General features: G+C 40.9%; 2 protein-coding genes across 4 annotated transcripts; one reads left to right on the top strand and one right to left on the bottom strand.

Annotated features, from left to right (window-relative positions):
* The first annotated feature begins 412 nt into the window (after positions 1-412).
* pusl1 (pseudouridine synthase like 1) lies at positions 413-14,470 on the top strand. 2 transcript variants are annotated; one of them, XM_084543512.1, is made up of 8 exons: positions 413-1,033; positions 1,112-1,172; positions 1,505-1,692; positions 6,083-6,232; positions 8,623-8,793; positions 11,435-11,489; positions 11,640-11,802; positions 13,201-14,470. In XM_084543512.1, the coding sequence occupies exons 1-8, from the start codon at positions 978-980 to the stop codon at positions 13,263-13,265; spliced, it is 909 nt and encodes a 302-aa protein (XP_084399638.1). In that variant the 5' UTR covers positions 413-977; the 3' UTR covers positions 13,266-14,470. The 2 variants fall into 2 exon arrangements, with proteins under 2 accessions (XP_084399638.1, XP_084399639.1); XM_084543513.1 differs by having other exon boundaries at positions 11,640-11,783.
* Positions 14,471-15,298: 828 nt separating this feature from the next.
* On the bottom strand, positions 15,299-21,054 carry ddx19b (DEAD-box helicase 19b). Of its 2 annotated transcripts, none has more exons than XM_084543502.1 (12): positions 20,880-21,054; positions 20,480-20,519; positions 20,310-20,390; positions 20,053-20,188; positions 19,773-19,865; positions 19,473-19,575; positions 19,221-19,335; positions 18,934-19,111; positions 18,609-18,846; positions 17,133-17,295; positions 15,787-15,978; positions 15,299-15,616 (listed from the first exon to the last, which is right to left on the bottom strand). In XM_084543502.1, exons 1-12 carry the CDS (start codon positions 20,934-20,936, stop codon positions 15,555-15,557), a joined length of 1,458 nt encoding a protein of 485 aa, XP_084399628.1. In that variant the 5' UTR covers positions 20,937-21,054; the 3' UTR covers positions 15,299-15,554. The 2 variants fall into 2 exon arrangements, with proteins under 2 accessions (XP_084399628.1, XP_084399627.1); XM_084543501.1 differs by having other exon boundaries at positions 20,310-20,405.
* Between the last annotated feature and the right edge of the window lie 1,153 nt (positions 21,055-22,207).

Raw genomic sequence — 22,207 nt, forward strand, 5'->3', positions numbered from 1 at the left:
CTTAGTGTGGGCTACTTCATCAGTACATTTGCCCATAGAAATCTAAGATTTGAGCCTTTTGGACTTACATATTGAATTCCAGATAAATATGATGTATTTATTTTAATATTCTTTTTACCCTTTTATCTTTTTTATAAAAGAGAAAATGTCATTGTCAGGATTATTCCTTTGGACGTTTTTATTTCCCTTTCTTGCTTTACCCCTCTTCATCCTCTATCACTGACGTTGAGGCGGTTGACTTACTTTTGTCCACCTCCAGCTGACCCTTCTCACTAATGTGTAAAGTCTCCGGTCTCCATGATTTGAAGGAAGACGGCTTTGCGGCTGGAGGGATGGATGGATACAGCCAGTAGATGGAGCGAGACACACCCCCATGCTTCAGTGTGACGTAATCAAGAAGCGACCGACGGTGGCGTACAGTCGAGGATGAACAAACGTTAAGGAGATTTTTTGTGGACAAACCTGTCCCCAGAGATAGCTAGAAGAGGGATATGCACTTGCCGTTTTTATGTGTGACATGCTACCATAGACACTATAAAGATTTATATACAGTCTATGCATGCTACCTATCATAGCGGGTGTATTTGACACGAGTCTTTTAAGTATTTTATCGAATTAATACTAATGTTATAGACCAAACAGCGCTCTTGTTATAGCCAACGAAGAGTTGTAATTAGGTCCCTGCTGTACTTCCGGACTACAAATGTGAGTCTACTCGGAAGTGAAGGTCGTATTCGAAGCCGGCCCTGTCTGCTGCACAGTCCCAAACACATGCGTGCTTCAACCAGGCTTCAACTGAGGTCTATCAGGTCTGTCAGAGTCGGCATTTGCGCTCACGCTTTAAAGGTTGAAACACCAGTCAAGGCTTCGCTGTTAGTTTTGTCAACGCTGGACCCGTAAAATGATTCTTCACTGTGTCGTGTCCCTCGTTTGGACATGAACAATATGATAAAAGTTCAAATGCATTCAGAGACACCATGCACAACTGGGCACGTTACCTCATCTTCTTTCAGTACATTGGAACCAAATACAGGTGAGTTAGAGGGTAGGGTTACATTTTAATCCATTTAACTTTTAACATTCTTACCAGATTATTTAATAATTTCTGCAGAGGTGTAGTGAAAGTCCCTCCACACCAGCTCAGATGCAAGGGGGTGCAGGACCACTTGGAGGTACGTTTATTAACTCACTGTGAGTTAGCCAAGGACTGGAGACGTGTATTATACAAGCACATACTGTAACTGCTACGAGCCCATGTGAGCAGCTTATCTACAATCACTTGCCAGTTGTGATTGTCAATGGACTGGTTAACAAAATGGTCCCATCTTAATGCCATATTAGTCCTAACTCTTTGTCAGTGGCACCTAATACCCTGGCGTGTGCTTGTGACCTAGATGTTAAGCTGTTGACCATAAACCACATAAAACAACACTTCTGTTTTTTTTTAAATTTTTTTTATACAGAATGCCAGCTCAAAGCCTTTTATGCCTCTGTCTTTGTGCAGGATGCGATCCAGGGCCTGAAGCCGCTCAACCCAGTGTCTCTGTCGATCTCCAGCAGGACAGACGCAGGCGTCCACGCTCTGTCTAACTCGGCCCACTTTGACCTCCAGCGCAAGAACGACAAGCCACCGTTTACTGCAGACATCCTCGTTGAGGCTCTCAATTTCCACCTCAGGACAGAGCAAATCAGGTGAGGCATAATCCAAATTGTTCACTGGTAGAGATGAGAGGGGCGTCTCCTCTCTCTCTCACACACACACCCACACACACCCACACACCCACACACACACACGCACACACACACACACACAATGGCTAATTTTTCTTATCTTCATATTCAAACTGTGATGCATCAAAGGGTGTGTAGCCTTTTATTCCAGTTGTACCTGGAAAGCAGTTGTCTTTATTTAGTACACACTGGCTAAGTACCTAGCTGATTTGTTTTCGTTAATAGATGTGTTTTAGCTTTTTTTTTTTTAACCATTGTTATTATCTTCCTCACCTGCACAGTCAGCTCTTGGTTTGAATGGCTACTCTCGGTCACCTCTGAGCCACTTGTGAGCAACTGTGTAATTACTATATTTCACAGAGACTTAAAGCTGCTACTTGACATTGCATGCATCTTTTTATTTCAAATGGAATGGGCTGAAACACAAATTGTGATGAATTAAAAAGTGTTTGTGTCTAAAAGCGTTCACAGTTCTCTACCAAAGTTTAGATACTTGAAGTTTAGGTCCTTATTGATCATCAGTACCTGCCTGGCAGGCATCTGTCTGACATTCATTCACTCAAATTCATCAGCAGCACAACAGTGTCACCAAACATACAGCCAGAGTCGTAAAGAAGTGCAACTTTGGCTAAGAACCTGGTTCTGTTTTAAATGCAGAGGGTGGTCATGGAGGATATTCATTATATTTAGATTTTACTTTTCTATTCACTGTGTATTATATTAACTCAGTTGATCAATATAAATTATTCACTACATGCATGTTTGTCTGTTCAAAATCACATACAAGACATAAAATTGGTTTCTGAGTTAATGTATACATCGTCATTTTATTTTATTTATTTTTTCCATACAACTATATGATGATGACGATGATGATGATGTATAATGCAACAATAGTATTGGTTCTCATTCATAAAACTGTATGCAATTCAGTTTCTCATTGCAGCCACATCACAAGGGAACTGTGGTATAAAGAAGCCTGGGGGCACAGAAAAGAAAATAACATACATACATGCATACATTTATTGAAGACATCTCCTGAGGACATGTCCTTTTTGAATAAATCACAAAGCATGGCTGAGCCCACCATCTGCTCCAACAGGTGGCCTATACAGTAAAGTACATAGCTTTGAGGAAAACGTTGACCTGTTGAGCGTTAAAAGAAAAAAGTGCATCTTTAGATCACATTTTGAACTCCTCTCTGTGCTGTCCCCATCTCCTCCCTGTAATCCCTTTGTTACACATATGCATTATTCAGAGCCATTTAACTACATTTGTTGAAGCTGCTGTCACGTGTGTGTGTGTGTGTAACGAAGAGAAGTAAAGGGACGCCGGCAGAGATAGACAAAGGCGAGACATGGATAGATAGCGGTGTGGACGGAATCGGTGTCAGTTAGAGGTGGTGCCCAAAGACAAATGTGAATGGAAACAGAGTGTGAAACAGAGCAAGCCATGTGGGAAATGCACAGAGAAGAGAGGAGGGAGGAAAGGGAAGCTCCCAGCATCCCACTAATCCCCAAACCTGCAGAGAGTAGGTTAGAAAGGATAATCCCTGCTCTCCTTTTTGGTCTGTAGCATCTATTAATACACACACCAATATCTACTGCCTTTTAACTGCTTTAAATAGACATTGCTCAAATATTCAACTGCCAGCAGTGTTTATGCACAAACGACACTTTTTTATTCTTGATCTTTTCAGATCTGTCACGCCGAACTATTTTGTTTTTTACATCTGTCACAAAGGAAAGCAGTAACCAAGAGGATTTTCTTTTGCAACAGCAACAATCACAATACGTCTCCTGGCTTGTAGCTTTGGTCTGCTGCCCTCTGAGATAGTGAGCCAGCATAGACTGCACACTGTAAGAAATACATCCTCTGATGGGCTTCACTTGTCTTCTGTGGTGCTTTGAAATGGGCCTCAATTATCCTAAACTGAACATCTCCTTTCCCTTAAGAGGAAACTGCCGAATAGCAAAACGGTGCCATGCCAAACAATGCCCCAGTTCCCAAATGTGTGATGCCGGGCTTTATACGCTGCCTATGAAATTTTTATGTGTGTGTGGTTTGGAGGCCGGGTGAACGCCGTCACTTCACATCTGAGCAGCGGCTGGAGGCAGACGCAAGGGGTTCCTCTGCCACGTGTCACACCCAGTCTCCTCCCCTGGAAACGTAACCTACTTTCTCAGATTGTGCACAGACACACTTGCATGTACGTGTGTGTATATGATCACCATTGTTCCGGATACTCCACATGCTTACATGCCGCCACCACTTGCCGTCTCCTTCGTTTTCTAACACCAGACACACGCATGGCTGCACTGAATGCACTAAATGTGTACTCCGTGTGAAGGCACAGACGTGTGGACAACACTGTAGGGTGCTAATGTGCTTTGTGCACTCACGATTACAGCTCTTTGTTCTTTCAGTTTACATTAAGCACAGTGAAAAGTGGGGAATCTTTATTTTCAGTTATTATATCATATGTTATCATTACACTCTCCTTCTTTTATCTTCTGTGGAAGTCTGAACAGTGGCAGTGAAGCAACCTAAAAGTGCTGGAGCTACAGAAAATGCTTATTCTTCTCTACCTCACATGGACACTATCGAAATATTAACAATGCCTTTTGGGCAGGTTAGCAAGCTAATGTTAGCACTGCTATAGCTGATTCAATTTCACTGCAAACATAACACATAACTGACTCTTATGTCGATGTGAAGCTAAGAAGGAGTGATTTGTACTGTGTAGTAACACATTAGTAATAGTGGATTTGTATAGAATCTGCCAGTACTTTCTTAGACGTACTCAGATTCACATATTTTCCTAATTGCTGTAGACATGCTGTAGGCGTCAGAGATGAGATTGACTGGCTCCAAAGTTAAGTGTCAGCTGGAATTCTCCTTCAATCATTTCCCTTCAGTAATCTTATTATTAAGAGCTTGAAACCATTAACAATTGAAAAAGCCAAAAATATTTAAAGCTCCTTTTGTTCTCATTGCCTTTAAATCTTTGATGTTTTATTACATCGGCACAGTTTGGTTAATTGTTTCGCCAACAACTATGTGCCGGCGGTCGATTAAAGCGTAGAGCTTTTACCAGAAATGTCATTCTTCGTTCTACTTGAACATCTCACACAGTGTCACGAATCAATAAGAGCGCATTAGAGTTATTGCATGCACCCCTGCCGCTGTGAGTCTTTGTGCACAGACACACAGGAAGTGTCCTGTGTTATCCAGCTGGAATCACATCAAGGAGCCTCAGCCTGGGAGTCTGCTGTGAAGCTAACTGTGTTACCATAAGCGTTCTGCTTTTCAGGGGCTCTTGGCCGCCATTTTAGGACTCTGACAGAGGGCGTGCCTTTGTGCAAAAAGCTGCAATGTCGGCATTTTGGACAATGAGTTGTACACAGTTTTTCTTGCTGGCAGTACAAATGAGAGTGTTAACTCCATCCGTGTTTGGGGACGGCTTGTTTCGGAGGAGGAAACGAAAAAACAGAAGCAGTTTTTGTCCAAACATCCACCAAACATTGAATGTCTAAAGATCCCCTCCAGGCTTGTTCTGAGATGCATAAAAATACTCTGCTTTGAAAAAACAGTTTGTATCTGATGTGATATAGGTTTTTAATAAGAAACTTCCATGAATGAGTTGGTAATTCTTGAAACGGCTTCTACTATGTGTCCCATCCCTTGTTAATAAATTCAGGATCTAAACCACAGGTGTCAAACTGGTCCGTGAAAGGGCCGCTGTGGCTGCAGGTTTTCATTCCAACCATGCAGCAGCACACCTGACTTGGCTCAATCAATCAACTGAACTGCCTTCGCGCAGTCATTTCAGGTGTCCTCTTGCTTGATTGGAACAAAAACTTGCCAGCCACACCCACTGCATGGGTGCTGCATGGTTGGAATGAAAACCTACAGCCACAGTGGCCCTTTCATGGATCAGTTTGACACCCCTGATCTAAACCATTAATTTTAGTGTCTTTGCATCTTCATGTTTCAGCATCATGCTAGTGTAAGAGGTCACAAATCCACTTTGAGCAGATGAATTTTAAAACAGTCTTTTGGTATCAAACTGCATGAACATCTTTCTGTCCAGTGAAGCATGAGGACGGAGAAGCCTGTGAACGTTGACCAAAACATATCTTTGCGTGGAGCCGAGCTTCAGTGTTCATTTAAATGACCAGAATAATGTAACAGGAGACTTTATAGTTGAACATGTGCTGTATGTTGTATTAATGAGTACTATAAATTAGAAATTACTCCCTGTTGTAGTTCCAGACTAGAATTTCCAGCTTTTTCAGGCCTGAATGGATCATGGCTTTTACTTCAACTGCTCTTTTGCTCTCTTTTCCAGGGTCACCCACGCGTACCGTGTTCCCAATGACTTCCATGCCCGTTTCAAGGCCCAGTCTCGAACCTACGTCTACAGGGTAGCGCTGGGAATCGGCAGAGCATCCCTGCTTCCCCTCACAGAATGCACTCTGTGCTGGAACATCCGCAACACGTGAGCTATCCCAGTTCATACACCAGCCCTCCCTTCATTCAATCACCTCCGTTTATCCTTCATTCCCTCAGTGTGCATGCACATGAAAGCTCAGGCTGAAGCCACACATGAACAAATGCAGCGTCTCAGTGAGCTCATGTCAAGCAGAAACAATACCACATTAAACACATGAATAATCCACATGTGCCACGCCGAAACTGCAGATCGGGGAGGAAGTGTTTTATCTGAGCTGACATCCCAAAAACAAACAAAGGAGAAGGAGGGAGACAGATGAGATGGGTGGACAAAGTATAGAAGGAGGGAAATGAATGAAATGACGATGGCCTTTAAGCTATGATAGAAAGGAGGTAGCGTGAAGAAAAACATTTCAGAGAATGTATGTTTGAGCATTTGTCTGCTCTTCACTTTTTTTGGGCAAAAGTAGGGCAAGATAAGCTGCAGGCTTATACACATGCAGAACAACACCCACGCATTTTACCCTGACTGTGTTTCTTTTTTTTTTTCACTCTACCTTTCCTCTCCCTTCTTTGCTCCTCGTCTCTGCTTCATTTTTTTTCTCACCATCTCTTTCCATTCTCCTTCCCTCCCTAGTTTGTCTCTCTGGCGCCTCCACTTCATTATCCCCCTCTCATGTTCGGCATTCATCTCCTTCCACCCGAGCGTCTCTGCCTCAGCAGCGTCTCTCTGTTCTCTTGTTTGATCTTCCTCTCGCTTGTCATCACACCATCGCTCCCACTGCAAAAAATAGGAGTGGGATTATTTTACTTTTTTTAGAAATTACCAAAGGATTGGTTGCATAATGTGAGCAGTCTATTCACAGATTTCTAAGCAGAAATTAATGTCAGTTTTTTAAACTTTGTTATTCAGTAGTGTCAGAAAATAGTAAAATTATTTCAATTCACCTGTTTTGTGTGACTAACACTTGACAATCCAACAATATTATGACATGTAGCACAGTGAAATGCTTCCATCTGGAAAGACTGAACTACAGAATATTTGGCATTTCATCATCGTGCCAGTCAGTTCTTTGGTTAATTGTCAAATAAACGGAATAAAATTGTGACAGTGTAGACACAAATGTGAAATAGACGTGGGCAGAAATGAGAATGTTGATTCAACAGGGATCAAAAGGCCTGCAGAGCAACTTTACAATGTTGCATCAAAACAGCATTTTCACCTATACCCAATGCTATCACTAACAGCAACCTGTTAACCTGCTAATGTTCAGCAGCTTTAATATCTGCCACATTCACCTAAGTCACCAGATGGTTTATCACACCAATCTTGGGAAACTGCTCAAAAATTTCTTGGCGCCAAGATACGCCCCCACACCTTTATTTTTTGCATGAAACATGTACAACAATCGGTGTCGAGAGACAAATATTTTGTTAATCCTTTCTGATTTGTGCCATGAATTACACATTATACATAACGTATGAAAAAGTTGTTTGTATTGAAAACTGTTGAAGTGTAAGGCAGAAATGATAACTGGAAAGACTACACACCCAAACATTGTGTGACAACGAAGTAACTTTCACCTAGTTACTGACTCTCCTAAATGATAGGACAGGACTTTGCCACACAAAAGCCTTCCTTTTGTAGTAAGATTACTTAAGACTACTGTCACACCTAGAACAGGCCCATAGCTACCAGTAGTTCATCACTGGACACTGACTGATCCTCATCTCTGCCACAAACCCATAGCAGGAAACTTGACAAGATGGATTGTTGTGCGGTGTCTCATCTCGTGAGAACTCGGCTGCCTTGCAAGGCTGTGTAAACATGCTAAATTGCGTGCATCATTTATACATCAATGTCATTCTGCTATAAAAGCATTTACACAAGGGCAATAAGAGAGGGCAATAAGGTAGGACCAAATATTTGAATTAAAAGGGTGTTCATTTTCAAGATTCAGGATTTTAAATTAGTTCAAGAGTTTAATTAGTGACTCACTCAGTGTACTCTATCATTTCCCCACTATCTCTCTCTCTCTCTCAGATCATATTTAAGCAGTGACAGTAGCAGGCGACTGTAGCGAATCTGAGCACCAGGTCCTATACTCCCTCTCCTTTAAATGAGCCGTTTGTCGACATGCTCTGCTCTCTCACGTGGAATTGTGACCTCAAGATTTTTCATATTATATAACTCTGCCAATAAATTCTTCTTCTTTGAAACCAGGAACATGGAGCACACATCACACTGAATGTGTGGACTTCTGCCAGGCAGGTCACTTTTGGGTCAGGGTGCAATTTCAAAATAACCCTTCAAATGCTGATTTTTGAAGTCTGTTAACCTCGGAGTTCATACCTTTCTGTTTTTAACAAGAAATATATATTGTTTTTATGGCTTCTTTTTTTTTTTTTAACAACACTTTAACTGTGTGTCATTAGGGAGCTGGATGTGAAAGCCATGCACGAGGCCGCAGACCTGCTGGTTGGGACTCATGACTTCAGCAGCTTCAGGGCAGTCAACTCCGACTTGCCTTTTAAAAACCCGGTGAAGACTTTGGATGTCTTCTCCATACAGCCAGGAAGCTCCTTCGCAAGTGCACACTTCTACAGGTAGACCACGGTACAGTATATATATATATATATTCAGGTCACATTGGCAACCAGCGCCGCCAACATCTGACAAACTAAATGAAACTTAATTGATTAATTGACTCAGTTAGTTGATTGACCACTTTGAGGCAGCATAACAGGGTATGGACAAAGGCATGAAGAGGTAGCCATGTCAAGTTAACATGAAAAGCATATTCCTAATTTTTATTTGTTTAAGATTTTAAATTTTGGAAAATGTTTTATTTATGTTCTTGATGAGAGGTAGATGAGAAAATCAGACTCGTGCAGGTTGGTGAATATGGAGCTGGAGCCGATAAGCTTAGCACGGAGACTAGCTAAAATCTGCATATCGTCTGCTTAACTGTCCTTATTCTAATAAAATTATATTTAATATATCAACACAAAATTACTTTTTTGTTATTAAAACAACAAAAGCTTTAATAATATGGGGAAATAGTGCTTACGACCACAGGAAAACTGACAGATACTGATCTGATAAGCTAACTAACCAGCTGTTAGAGCATACAGGCACACTGTTTGTGTTAATTAATGTGTTGTGGTTGATTGTATGTCAAGCAGATTAATGTACTTTGAACGATGAGAATTCCTCATAATCCAGAGTGGAGATGGAGAATGAGAGAAGGAGACAGAGAGTGAGAGAGAGAGAGAGGGCCATGTGGGCTTTGGGAGATTACACATCCACGGGGGTCGCTCTGCATGCCAAATACCACTTTCATGGACATTAATTATTTGCCCTGAAAATATGGTGCACAATATGGACATGTACAGACTGTTAGCAGCTCTCAAATGTCACACAGTTCCCTGAACCCCAACACATGTGGTGCACTCGCAAGCTGTGAGCACCAGGGTCACAGATCTGTGACGGATTTGCTCTAAAGTGTGTATGCTTGCATTTTCACCAAACCCTTTTTTGCTGTTTTTTTTTACTCGACAGAATTCCCACAAATGACTGAGTGCGGTTTAACGTTATTCTCAGTCAGGCTTTGGTCCAATTGAAAGCCTGCAGTGTAGCTGTGTGTTTATTATTTGATGAGTGTCACTATTCTAAGCAACAGAGTTAAAATGAGAAGAAACAGAGGCTTGAATTATTTAGAAGCCAAAGGTTGAAATAAATTTTTGATCCTAAAACAGGGAGATGTGGTTTGTGAGGCTGAGTTCTTTGGCTTCCATTTGACACAGAATCCATTTTTATTGTCCCAAAATAGTTGGTCTAATTTTCATTTATAAGTGAACAGCTTTCCATTAGAGAGATTTGTTGGGGCCATACTGTCAGAACGTGTTCACTTTAGGTCAGTATTTATTATTAAACTAATCTGCTGACTGGGAAAAGTCATTGAGCCTCTGAGAGATAAGTAGGAGCAGGATGTGAGGGAATTCTCTGGTTACGTTGCATGATTCCTACTATATAATGTAAATACTCTGTTGTTGGAAATAAGTTACAAACAACACTCACTGTCTGTGTCTTTCTGTAGCTGCATCTTGGAACTATTTTCACATTTAATAAATGTTTTGTTTTTTCTTTAATTCTTCACAGTGCTGCAAGGCTTATTTCCTGTTTATTTAAAACACGTCTGTATCTTGAATCCAGTGGTTCCAAGAGGATGTCTTTGGTGATCCACTGACATTTTCTCTAGTTTCTCCATGATGTTGAAATCTGACGTCAGTTTGTGATCTAGTGAATTTGGAGGCCAGGTCAACACCTTGTGCTGTTCTTCATGTTTTTTTTGAGTTCTTCCCAAAGTGTTTTTGTGTGTGTGCCTGTGTCAGGCTGCATCCTGCTGGGGATGGCTGCTGCCATCAAGGATGTATGTCACACTAAAGATTGCAGAGTTACACCAGTGAGACAATCAGTGAGACAATCAAACGTATTGACTGCAACATGAGACACAGCCTTGCTTCTTTCTTGTCTGAAGACACTGTCCTCACAGAGGCCATGTGCTGGCAGCCTTGCTATATAAATCTCTATAAATCATTTCTTACATGTTAAATGTAATCAGACAGCAAGCACTGAGTCAAATTTACATTTGACCTAATTCTCCGCTTGTCCTCACTTCACTCACTTCACTCTTTCCTCCCCAAATAAGAAGTCAGCTCTCGCTGAAATAACAAACATCGGGAAAATACACTGCAGGTCAAATTAAATAAAGAAACTTAGACTCTGTGTGGTATTATACATAATCCTGTTGGGCCTAAGCTGCAGCATTCAGTGTGTGACATTTAAACAGATCCGTGCACGAGGAGAGTACCCCAGCTCTATCTGATGTCTGGCATGAATGTCACATCTGCCTCCAGCTCTGTCCACACAGACAGAGAGAGCATTGAAATGTCTAACAAAAGAGAGATAAAGGAGAGACGAGTCTTAACGCAGAAGAGACGTCAAAGAAGAATTCGTTTTCAGAGTATGGTTATGTCGAAAAATTTAAATTTGTTATCTTTTTTTGGTTGTGGCATGACTCTTGAAGCATTTAACCTTTCTTTATGGTTGCAGGTTCAGTCAGTGATGCTAAGCGGTGATTCAGAACGTGATCTTATTAACGCAACATTTCATTAGAAAGGTTTTTAATCTGCCCGAAAGACTTCCTTTGTAAATAAATAACGCTATATTTATTTTATCTTCCAGAGACTTACCACTATGGGAGCTGACGTTTACCAGTAGATCTTTTCTCTATAAGCAGGTTTGTTCCTCAATTTCTTTCTAATGTACAGTAGGTTCTGTTTCTGTTCGTTGTGTGTTCGTTGTGAGGAAGCAGCACCATCTGCTGGTGTTGATGGAAGCCTGTGCATTATGTAAGTGTAAGGGTAAACATTATTGCTCTGGCCGACAGGTGCGGAGGATGACGGGGGCCATAGTGGCAGTGGGTCAGGGGCAGCTATCTGTGCCCCGGCTAAAAGAGATATTGGAGGCTCGGGACTCTCTGGCCTATCCACAGGGCCTGGTTGCTCCAGCCCATGGCCTCTTCCTCACCAAGGTGGGCTACAGGGAGACGGGTGAGTGAGGACTGAATAAGAACCAGCTTCAGTTGTAAGGAGTGGAAGTATAATTTAGCTTATCGATTAATTCTGAAAAACATTTTGCGTCAGTATTATCGCTGGTTTTACCATAGTTTATCAGTGTCAGTCTTACACTAAGTTTACCCAGTGCACTATACTAAACATAACATCGTCAAATTGTATCACATTATTAGCCGTATTTTTCCTATATACTCTGAACAGCCATAACATTATGACCACTTGCCAAGTGAATAAGCCCCTTTAAATGAGGGACTATGTATAAACATGGTGGTAGTTCCTGCACCTTTCCTCCAGTTTGGATGTAAATACTCTCAAACTGAATCAGTCTGCACTTTAAGCCTTATCCATTACTGTATAGATCATTTTTGTGCTCACATTTGCACTTCAGGGCTGCATGGTGCTTTACTATATCAAACTATCTTAGTTAAAGTGGCCGTCTTGAAGATTTTTTCATAGAAATAAATGTTTGTTAAGCAACCATCTATCACAGAATGAGGTAACACAAAGGTGACTGACTCGATGATATTTTCATTATTATGAACTGGGTGTCTGGGGCGACATTCCCAGGAGAAATGCTTAAACCACCTTAATGACCGCTTTAATAAATAATACAATAACATAAAAATCTTACGTGGGCTTTAAAGGTTGGAATCACCTTAACGCTCTTTAGCACTATCGGTAAGATAAATTGAAACACCTGGCAAAGTATTGAAGATAAGGTGAAAAACAAGATTAAGGACCACCATACAGACATACAGAACCCTCTGGGTCACAAGGGTTAACGTTGTTGGTAAGAATGGAGAACCAAAAGCAGAATCTGACTGGACAATTGCGTAATCTTTGCTTTCATGTCATTAAACTCTTCAGCTGTTAAAAATCAAACAAAGCAAACATTACTCTTGTTAAGATTTTTTAAAGCTGTGGAATATCCTCATGTTATACAACCAGAACGAAATCAACACAGAAGCTTGTACACACCCTTCTTGATGTCCATCGATTGGCCACTACATTAAACCCATGTGCCTATCTTTATATAGGTTTCCCTTGTGCCTCCAAAACATCTCATCAGAGAATGGACATGGGCCTTCTGAGGATGTCCTGTGGTGTCTGGCAACATAATGTTGTTAGTGGGGGCCTTTGAGGGGAGGGGCCTCTGTGGATCATCCCACAGATACTTGATCAGTTTGGGATCTAGTGAATTTGGAGGCCAGGTCAACACCTTGAGTAGATTTTTGTGGGGGGGGGGGACATAAGGTAATGTCCGAGCTTGAAGCTGTGAATCATTTCGAGCTGTCATTTTAAGTCTTTAGTTTTTTATGATGCCAAGCTTTAACAGGACATGTCTGAGTAAGCTCTTTGTTTCTGCTTCCACAGACCTGCAGTTTTCACCGCAGATGTCAGAGGAGCAGCTTCCTTCCACTGGGAATTCAAAAGACTAATGTTACTTGAACAAGTCCATTCATGTTGACATATTTCCAAACTGTGTGAAATGATTATAATAAAGCGTTTTTTTTTAAAAATAAATAAACAGTGACCGCTTTTTCACATGTATACAAATAAGCATTGGGCTACATACAGATGAACATCTACATGTTCTTTTAATTCAACATATTAAGAATACATAACTGTGTCCATGAACGCAGCTCAGCTACAGAAGATCACACACTTTGAGCCTATCATTGTCTACACATGACCTTCAGGTTACAACAGACAACTTGCTTTAAGCCTGGATAGGCAATGTATACATTTATGATCTGGATTTTGTAGGTTCTTAAAATTATCAGACAGGGTATACAACATGTGGGGAAGAGTGTCAAGTTCCAGAGCCAAAACTGCTTTGTGTCCACGGCGCTCGTACAGTGGCGTTACATTATGGATCAACAAAGGGCACACACTCTCACTGATAATGTATACATCCAAAGAAAACTGCATACACCGCCTCTTTACCCAAAAGTCTTCACAGACTGTCCCTGTGGATTTTCAGCACACTGTCACTCGCTTCTAATTTGGCTGCATCTGTTCACGGAGTAATTTTCAGCAAGCTGTCCATAAACAGTCCATTAAAACCGGACAACCACCGGCAGTCTTCTCTGTGCCGCTGGGAGCCAGATGAGGTTTGAAGAAGGTTCAGACTGACCAGTCGCTGGTTTTGATGCCCCAGCGCACTGATCAAATATCAGACACCAAACATATTTCATGATTTTGTGCAGTCACCCAACTGATGCGAGGTTAGCTGATTTCAGCTCATCGTATTCAAAGTGCTGCGTGTCAAAATTGAACCTCATGAGGAATGTTTTTGTTGTTTTTTTTGCACTTCTTAGAAGTGACAAAGTCAATAATTCAGTACACTATTTCTTTAACATAAAATTTTAAATATGTACACAAGTACATGTTTCCTATTCTCGCGACCATGTTGGAGCAACACAGTGAATCTGATTAGCATAGGTCCTCAAGTCAATTCACCATTTGGTTTCAAAAGAGAATTCACACATCCTAGAGACGCCCATAATTCAATATATAATCAAAATTTCAAGTGTTAGTCAGAATGTTAAGCCCAATGTCTTAGCATATCAATAACAAAATCGTATGTATATATAATGCACTTGAGGAAGGCATGTTTTTTTTTTTTACAACTCACAATCCTTATAATAACAGCACAGTCTGGGTGAAGAATGTAGCTGAGCTAAAATCAAACTGGAGACCCTGATTGAAAAGATTGTGTGGGACAGTGAGACAAAAAGAAAACAGATCACATCGGACCGTAACGGCCACATTTTGAATTAAAATTAGATTTTATGGAGGCATATAAAGGAGAAAAAAAAAAAAAAAAGATGAATGATTAATGCTCAGCAGTAGCGCCAAGCCCGCCCTGATAATGACCAATGTGGTGTTTTGAAAATGATATTAATAGCATGCGTGCGAGACGTGTTGTTGGCTGATGATTGCTTACTGGCGAAACACAGAAACATCTAAATGTCCATGACTCGGAGTTAGTGTATTATCACTCTAGGCAGCCTTTTTTTTGGCATTTGACTACACACCCTGATGCTAAAAACTGAGGTTATTTCAGGATTAATTTTTCCCATGTGAATATAGGTTGATAGTATTTGACAATAGCTATCACAGGCTGATAAGTTTGCATAGACCCTTGAACCCCAAATCATCACCATTTCAAAAACATATGCATCTTAATGAATAAACTACCACTCGGAGCAGCAAACCCAACTTCACCCTTTGCACTGATTTTGGTAGTATTAACATTAAAAGCTGTAACGGTCCACATGATACGGTTACATTCAGTGATACTTTGTGTCTTTTAAAATGAAAAACTTTGTGGCACATAAATGGTTATTTTTTCTTTAGGGTTTTTGTGAATCTCTTCGCAAGCTATTTAGTATCATGCCACCGTTACAGCTGACGCTTTTAAAAACCACGTGTGTTCAATAATGTCAGCTTTTGCTGCATCACAATACACCGTAATGAACTAATAGACTTTATTTAGAGAAGTACAAAGAGTGAAATTGGGTTATGTTCCAGAGACTTACAAAACACTTGTCTGAGAGGAGACATGTCCACATGTAAACATATGCTGTGTCTGTGGTTTTGCTCTTTTCTCCAACAGCTAAAAAATAAAAGCATAAAACATTGTAGGAGCGTACAGTCCTCAGAGAGCGAAGAAGGGAAGGGGACGTTGGGCCATCTTCCTTCATGCGATCACGTCGTTTCCTTTAGCTGGCAATTTTCTCAATTTCATCCAGATCATCTGTGTCTAGTTTTTCGATTTTTTTATCTGCAGAGGAAGAGACCATGGAGTATAAGTGGGTGGTGGTCATTAAGAGGGATGTTTACTGGAAGCCAGCATCTTTCTGATTTAGTAACCATATAGTTAAATATTTACACTACCAACAATCGACTATTAACTTGATTCTATGCGTGTACACTGAAGTGTGTCAGACTCACTGAAATGCTCCTGGATCCTGTTGAGGATGTTCATGCTCATCTTGCTGTCCACCATGTTGATGGCCAGTCCCCTTTTCCCGAATCGACCCGTGCGTCCAATCCTGTGCAGGTACGTCTCGTTGTCAGGGTTACCATCCTTGTCGACCGGCAAGTCAAAGTTGATCACCACAGAAACCTGCTCTACATCGATGCCTGGATGCAAAACAAGCAGGGAGGGAAAAGTTAAGCTAGAAAGACAACGTGATATTGTTGGGGATGTCATTATTTTATTGCAGTACAGTCCATATTTTATTCCTTTTTAAAATTAATTTCGTTTTAAATATAGGAAAATGGCTGTGTCAATATAGAGCACAATTATTTTCCAGATTATTTTAGCTCACTTCAAATGTTCCACAAACAGAGAAATTAAGTAATTAACAGGAACAGTTTGGGTTTAAATCTGTATTCCTGTGTTTAAAAAGTAATTGAGAAGTATGAAATTCGTTTAAAGATATTTCTGTGCAAATCCACTGAACCTGACAGAAATGTTAGCTCTTTGTAGACAAAGGGCAAAAAGAATTCCAATTCCTACACAGACTCAGTATGAATGCAACAATTCTCCTGCAACTACAAATGCCCGGAGTAGAGGTATAGCAACTTTAACTGCATTGGACTTGGAATTTACCTGGATTTCTTTCTTTCTTTCAAGGGCCAAATTGGACTTTGGTTTATGTGTAGCACTGCAAGTCTGAGGATGTACTCTCAATACAATATGTTTTTGTAAAATGCCTAACTTTTGGGACATTTAAGAGAAGCATCTACACTTCTCTGGGATTTGGCATCCCAAGGGAGGACCCTAGAGACTTTTGGAAGTGCTGCTGCTGAACCTGTTTGAAAATTCTGTACCTGCGACTTGGGGTAACCATGACACACAGAACTATCGTCACCTTTTAACTGGATCACATGATCTTTTTTTCCCCAAAAGAAAACAAAGACATCAGCTTTGACTACTACATTGCTGACATCATTGACTATGCTAGCAGCTGTGTTGGAGTTAAATTCTGTATTTATGAGCAGCAGACAAGCCGTTATTCAAGTTGTCTGCACAACAATACCCATATTCAGTAGCATCGATGGAGATTTCTCATACTGCGCTAAAACGCTTGTCTTGACAGATATTGTTTTCTTCTTAAAACAAATGACTATTAGCTGGAATGTAGCTTGTTTTTTTTTTCTTTAAATAAAATATGAATACCACACTGCTTTCAATTTGTAACGATATCTCAAGTTAAAAGCTGTGGTTATACATTCTCCAAGTGTACACGTCATAGCTGAACGCCGACTCTTTCCAACAACACTGTCATTACCTCGAGCACAAACATTTGTGGTGACCAGGACCTTCTCCTTTCCATCTCTGAAGCGCTCAATGACGGCAGCCCTCTGCTCCACCTGCATCTCTCCACTGAGCAGCGCCACCTGGTGGCCTTCTCTGGACAGCTCCCCTGCAAGCCAGCCTGCAGTCTTCCTTGTCTGGATTACACAGAGGAAAGAATGTTCTGTACCAACTTCACCAGATGACTAAGTGCTTGAGAAATAATGGATCAATTGTGAAAATTACAACCTGAAAGCGGTATCTTATTCACAAGATGTGGCAGTGTATAACACCCTGGCAAAGCAGTGATGTGTGTAGCTTAACCAAAGAGCTCACTCTCTGTTAACCAAAACTGCCAGGTTATTTTTTCACATCTGGATCACACAGTGAAGGACCTCAGAGCAGAACAATTCATTCTGATAAGGTCAAACAAACTTGAAAAGGAATTTGTACATACGTATAAAAATGACAGGGTCAAAGTGAGAGTGCCTGTTTTTAATACGAGTCATTGATTAGGGATGCAGCAAACGATTATTTTTCTATAGATTAATCTGTCGATTATTTTTTCAGTTAGTCGACTAATCTAATTATTTTTTAAATTAATGTATCGACTATTTTCTGAGTAGTTGATTGTAGTATTTAAATATCAATGAACTTTCTTAATGCATGTTATTGAAACATGATGACATATTTAAACCCAATATCTATGAATGAAATTTCCCAAATGACTGTATGACAAACGTTTTTACAATATTTTGTCATTAGTTAGCATAGTTAATTTAATTTCAGTGACTTGTACTGATTGTAATTGGAAATGCGTCAGTATTATCCTGTAGTAGAGGGTCTCCATTCATACTAACATTAATCTAACATGCATGTCTATGTGAGAGGAAACACAGCAGCCACGGGGAAAACATGGAAAGAAGAAGAAAAACCTTCAGGCTGTGATGTTAACCTCAGCTAAAGGTTGCTAAAACCCACATCGACTGAAACGTTCATGGAGGAAATATATGTCATTTAGTTTTGGAGGCCGGGATGTCCAGAAACATTCTGCTTCTGCGCTGACATGCTAGCGATTAGCATCTGCTCCTGAATTTCTGTTGAGGTCTTTACTCCAAAATAACTGATGAGGACACAATGGCGAGTCATACTCTCTGACCACCAACTAACAATCAGTCTAAATTCACCGGAATAGTCCAAATATTCAGTGGCTCAGATACAGTTGGGAATTTTAGTAAGTGTGCAACTACTCTGTCCTCTGCGATTTTGCCAGGTTTGATCTACGAGTCGTGTTACTGCCCTCTGAATAAAAGTATTGACAAGAAACGTTTCTCAACTGTTATATTTGGATAAGAGTTTTTTTTTTTTTTTTTTTTTAAGTAAACTCTCATTGTATTTTATGCAAATCAACGTATTTCAGTAGTCGACGTGATTGGCCCTAGTGTAAATATTAAAAAAAACATTAACTCACATGGCAGAAGATCATGGCCTGGGCAATGGTGATGGCTCCATAGATGTTACACAGGGCTTGGAACTTCTCCTCCTTACAGTTGCACAGCACATAGTACTGTTTGATGGTGTCCAGAGTCTCCTCCTCTCTCTTCAACTTGATGATGTTAGGATCAGGCACAATGCGCTGAGCAAAGTTCCACACTGACTCTTCAAACGTGGCTGAGAACAGCAACATCTGGCAGTTTTTTGGCAGCATCCTGTGTTGGGAAAAATGAGCAAGAAGGGAAAGGTCAGCTGTTGTGTATTTATATTTTTTGAGGGTGCCTGCAAAGCCTTCAACTGACCTTTGGATGCGGATACTCTGGTCCTGGTGGCCCTGCGTGGCAATCATGACGTCAGCCTCATCCAGCACAAACACTTTGACCTTCTTGGGGTCTATAAACTTGAATTTACTGCACCAGTCCAGCATGGTGCCAGGTGTGCCAATAACGATCTGTTCCTGCAGTTTCATTCCCCGCTGCACTGGAAAACGCACAAGAAACAAATGCTCATGATCATGCGAAGCCATCAATATCAAACAGTTCAATCTCTGAGTGCGGATGTATCACAGCAGGAAGTGGAGAAGCCTTACATTTATTTCCTCTAATCGCGTAGACTAGCTGGACCTCAGGATAATGTTTGCCCATCTGCTCGATCACCTTACCAGTCTGAAGTGCCAGCTCATAAGTGGGTGACACACACAGGCACTGAAAGAGGAGGAAATAAATGGAAAACAATAATCAGATTTAGGTAGAGATATGTTACCTTATTTAATTCAATGAGTATTGTAAGAAAGGGACACTTAAGTCACACTTATCAATTTTCTAGGGCAGAGAATACCAACCTGGGGGTATCTGTTGTTGGGGTCTACGTGGCTGAGCATGGCCAGAACAAAGGCAGCGGTTTTCCCTGTTCCTGACTGCGACTGAGCAATCAGATTCTGTGGACTAGAGGAAAGACAGGGAATTAGAACACAAGTACAAGCAGTAAAACATTTCTGATGGTGAGTGACTGGTCCCGGTGGTATTCAGTGTATTTTACAGTTACTTAGTAATTTCTCAATGTGAGAGACTTCAGTGATTCTTCAGAAACGACACTTTTCACATGTTTTGTTTTAGAGGTTTACAGTTTAAAGCATACTCACGGCTCAGCCAACATCATAGGTAAGGCAGTTTCCTGGATTTTGGAGGGCCGATTGAAGCCCATGCCATATACTCCCTGAAGCAGCTGTGGTTTGCTGTACAAAGAAGAAAACAGCTGAATGTCTGGTTTTGGGCAAAGATCTTTTTGTAAACACATTTTCGCTTGTGTGAACTCATTTTGGATTCAGGTGTTCACACCCTCCTTATTAGCGCTTCTACTATAAGGATCGACAGAGGGCTCAGTCCTGGATCAGGCGTGGTGTATGTAGAGGATTCACTTACAGCCGCAATTCTTCAAAGGACTTGACAGAGTAGAGCGGGGAGTTGGGATCCTTCTGAAGAACTTCCACTTGATTTGTTGTGTTGACAAGATTATTTCGGATCAGCTTGTTCAACAACGACTGTGCTGCTTTGTCGTCTGAAACAACAAGTTAGAATGCAAAGCGTTTTACAACTCGAGAGGCAGCCATGCATTTCACTGAAAGTCAATAAAGTATGATAAATGATTAATATTTCTGCACAGATTAGAAAATACCCACCTTTGTCATCCTCATCTGCAGGCTTATCGCCTTCTGACTTTGCAGCTGCACTGCTGGTGTCCGTTGCGTTTGCAGCCCTGCCTAAAGACAAATATCCTAATAATTATATTGTGGCATTACTGGTTTCCACAAAACTTCACCTTAGCCCCAATCTGATTGCATGTACCTACCATTTTCCTCTGGTTTATCTTTTATTTGAAGGCTGCCGATCTGAAAGGAAGAGCATAATAAGGACAGTATAACGTTTGTTGGTGTGAATAGAGTTGAGTTTGGATCGCGTTTGATTGCTAGCCGGCTAGCAGCTAAAGCTAGTCAATCAAGCAGCACGCAGCAGCTCGGCTAATCCAATTTAGCCCTGACGCCAAGCCGGTACTTTCAAAACAAAACCTTACGAAGGCAGGCCACCATATGAGCCACTTCATTCACTGAAAACACTGAAACTTCACAATTTAACTGTCCACATTAAACACGTGCAGCTAATTGTCCACCAACATTGTGCCAGACCAGGCCACAGCATCCTCCAAACAGGCTAACAACAGGTTAGCTCGCGCTGCGTAAGTTAACGGTTACCGATTCCGCCGCTGCTTCTTGTTCGTCCACTGCCTGGGCCCAGGAGTCCGTCGCCATTGTGTAACAGTTTCTTCTGTAGTTATTTCACTCAGGATAAGTAAACTGGGATACCTAGCTCAGACTGAATGGGCGATAAAGAGAAAGTAACTATTCCCTACAATGGCGTGCCGAACCAGATTCTGGACAAGTGTGCAACCTCTTACGGCGCCGGGTAGAATACAAGACCCAAAAAATAATAGTTCCTAGATAATTGAAAGTTCCCGCCTAGCTTATGAAAAGTAACAGGTACGCATGATTTGCACATTCAATATGCGATCTAATAAATCAGTTAATTGTAAGGAATCCTAAAGCACTTGTCTTCAACTATTTTGTTGAACATCGACCGATTGGAGGCTGAATCAATAGAAATACACTTCTGTTGAACCTGTAGAGGGAGCCAAAGCAGTCTCCATAGCTCCACTCCTGTTTAATACTTCCCAACATGCCTGACCGTGAAAGAGAAAACACCACTACTTACAAAAAACAAGACCATATACTGACAACACCGGTGTCCCTAGGTCCCTAGACCCTCTGGAGCCCAAGAGCAGCAGCCTCCTCGCAAAGCAATTAAGCTGTAGATGTTTTTCACAGTACATTTAAATTTACATTTATGTTACACAGGTTATGCACAGTGTACACTTTTTTTTTTTTTTTTGCACTGACAAGGGCGTTTGACCTGAACAGGGGCCGCACAACTTTTTCCTGTCTCAGTCCCTCTAGCAGTTATCCCAAAAGTAAAACAGAGTTCTGAACGACAGCGTCTACTGTTGAATGTGTTGAAATAAACTGACTGGAATTCTTAAAATCAGTGGTACGTGAACGTACAGTATATATTTCAATCTGTATATCACAGTCTATGTTTCCAAAAAAAAAAATACTTTCCCATTACCGTTATCCCTGACTTCACACTATTCATCAAATTGAGTCAGGTTTATTACAGGCAGCCTTATTGGAATAAACAGGGAGGATACCCCAGATACCAAGACTGCCGAATCAAGTGCGTCAGAACCATGAATGAATGGTCGTGATGCAACCACTGTGTCATCATCATTAAAGACTAACAAGCAGTACTGAGTGAGATAAACTATATTTCAAACAAACTCCCCTGGAAAGTTTAAACCTTGGCAGTTTTTGAACTGCAGGTTAATTCTGACTGCTGCAAATCCGTGTAAAACTGTAACTTTAAAGCCACTGAATGATGCTTTCCAAAAACACACAGAGGTAAGATTGAGTCTGTACAAGAAATGTTTTTTTTTTTTTGGTGGTTCTGAAATACTTAAGGGATTGTA

This window comes from Chelon labrosus (genome assembly GCF_963514085.1).
Source record: "Chelon labrosus genome assembly, chromosome: 4".
Classification (NCBI taxonomy): domain Eukaryota; kingdom Metazoa; phylum Chordata; class Actinopteri; order Mugiliformes; family Mugilidae; genus Chelon; species Chelon labrosus.

Excerpts from the sequence above, each read along its gene's own strand:
- pusl1 (XM_084543512.1), top strand. The coding sequence starts at position 978 with ATGCACAACTGGGCACGTTACCTCATCTTCTTTCAGTACATTGGAACC. Across the intron at positions 8,794-11,434 it reads GCAAGTGCACACTTCTACAG|AGACTTACCACTATGGGAGC; the intron begins GTAGACCACGGT and ends TTTATCTTCCAG. Across the intron at positions 11,803-13,200 it reads GGTGGGCTACAGGGAGACGG|ACCTGCAGTTTTCACCGCAG; the intron begins GTGAGTGAGGAC and ends CTGCTTCCACAG.
- ddx19b (XM_084543501.1), bottom strand. The coding sequence starts at position 20,936 with ATGGCGACGGACTCCTGGGCCCAGGCAGTGGACGAACAAGAAGCAGCG. Across the intron at positions 19,576-19,772 it reads CCTATGATGTTGGCTGAGCC|TCCACAGAATCTGATTGCTC; the intron begins GTGAGTATGCTT and ends TCTTTCCTCTAG. Across the intron at positions 19,112-19,220 it reads CGCGATTAGAGGAAATAAAT|TGCAGCGGGGAATGAAACTG; the intron begins GTAAGGCTTCTC and ends TGCGTTTTCCAG.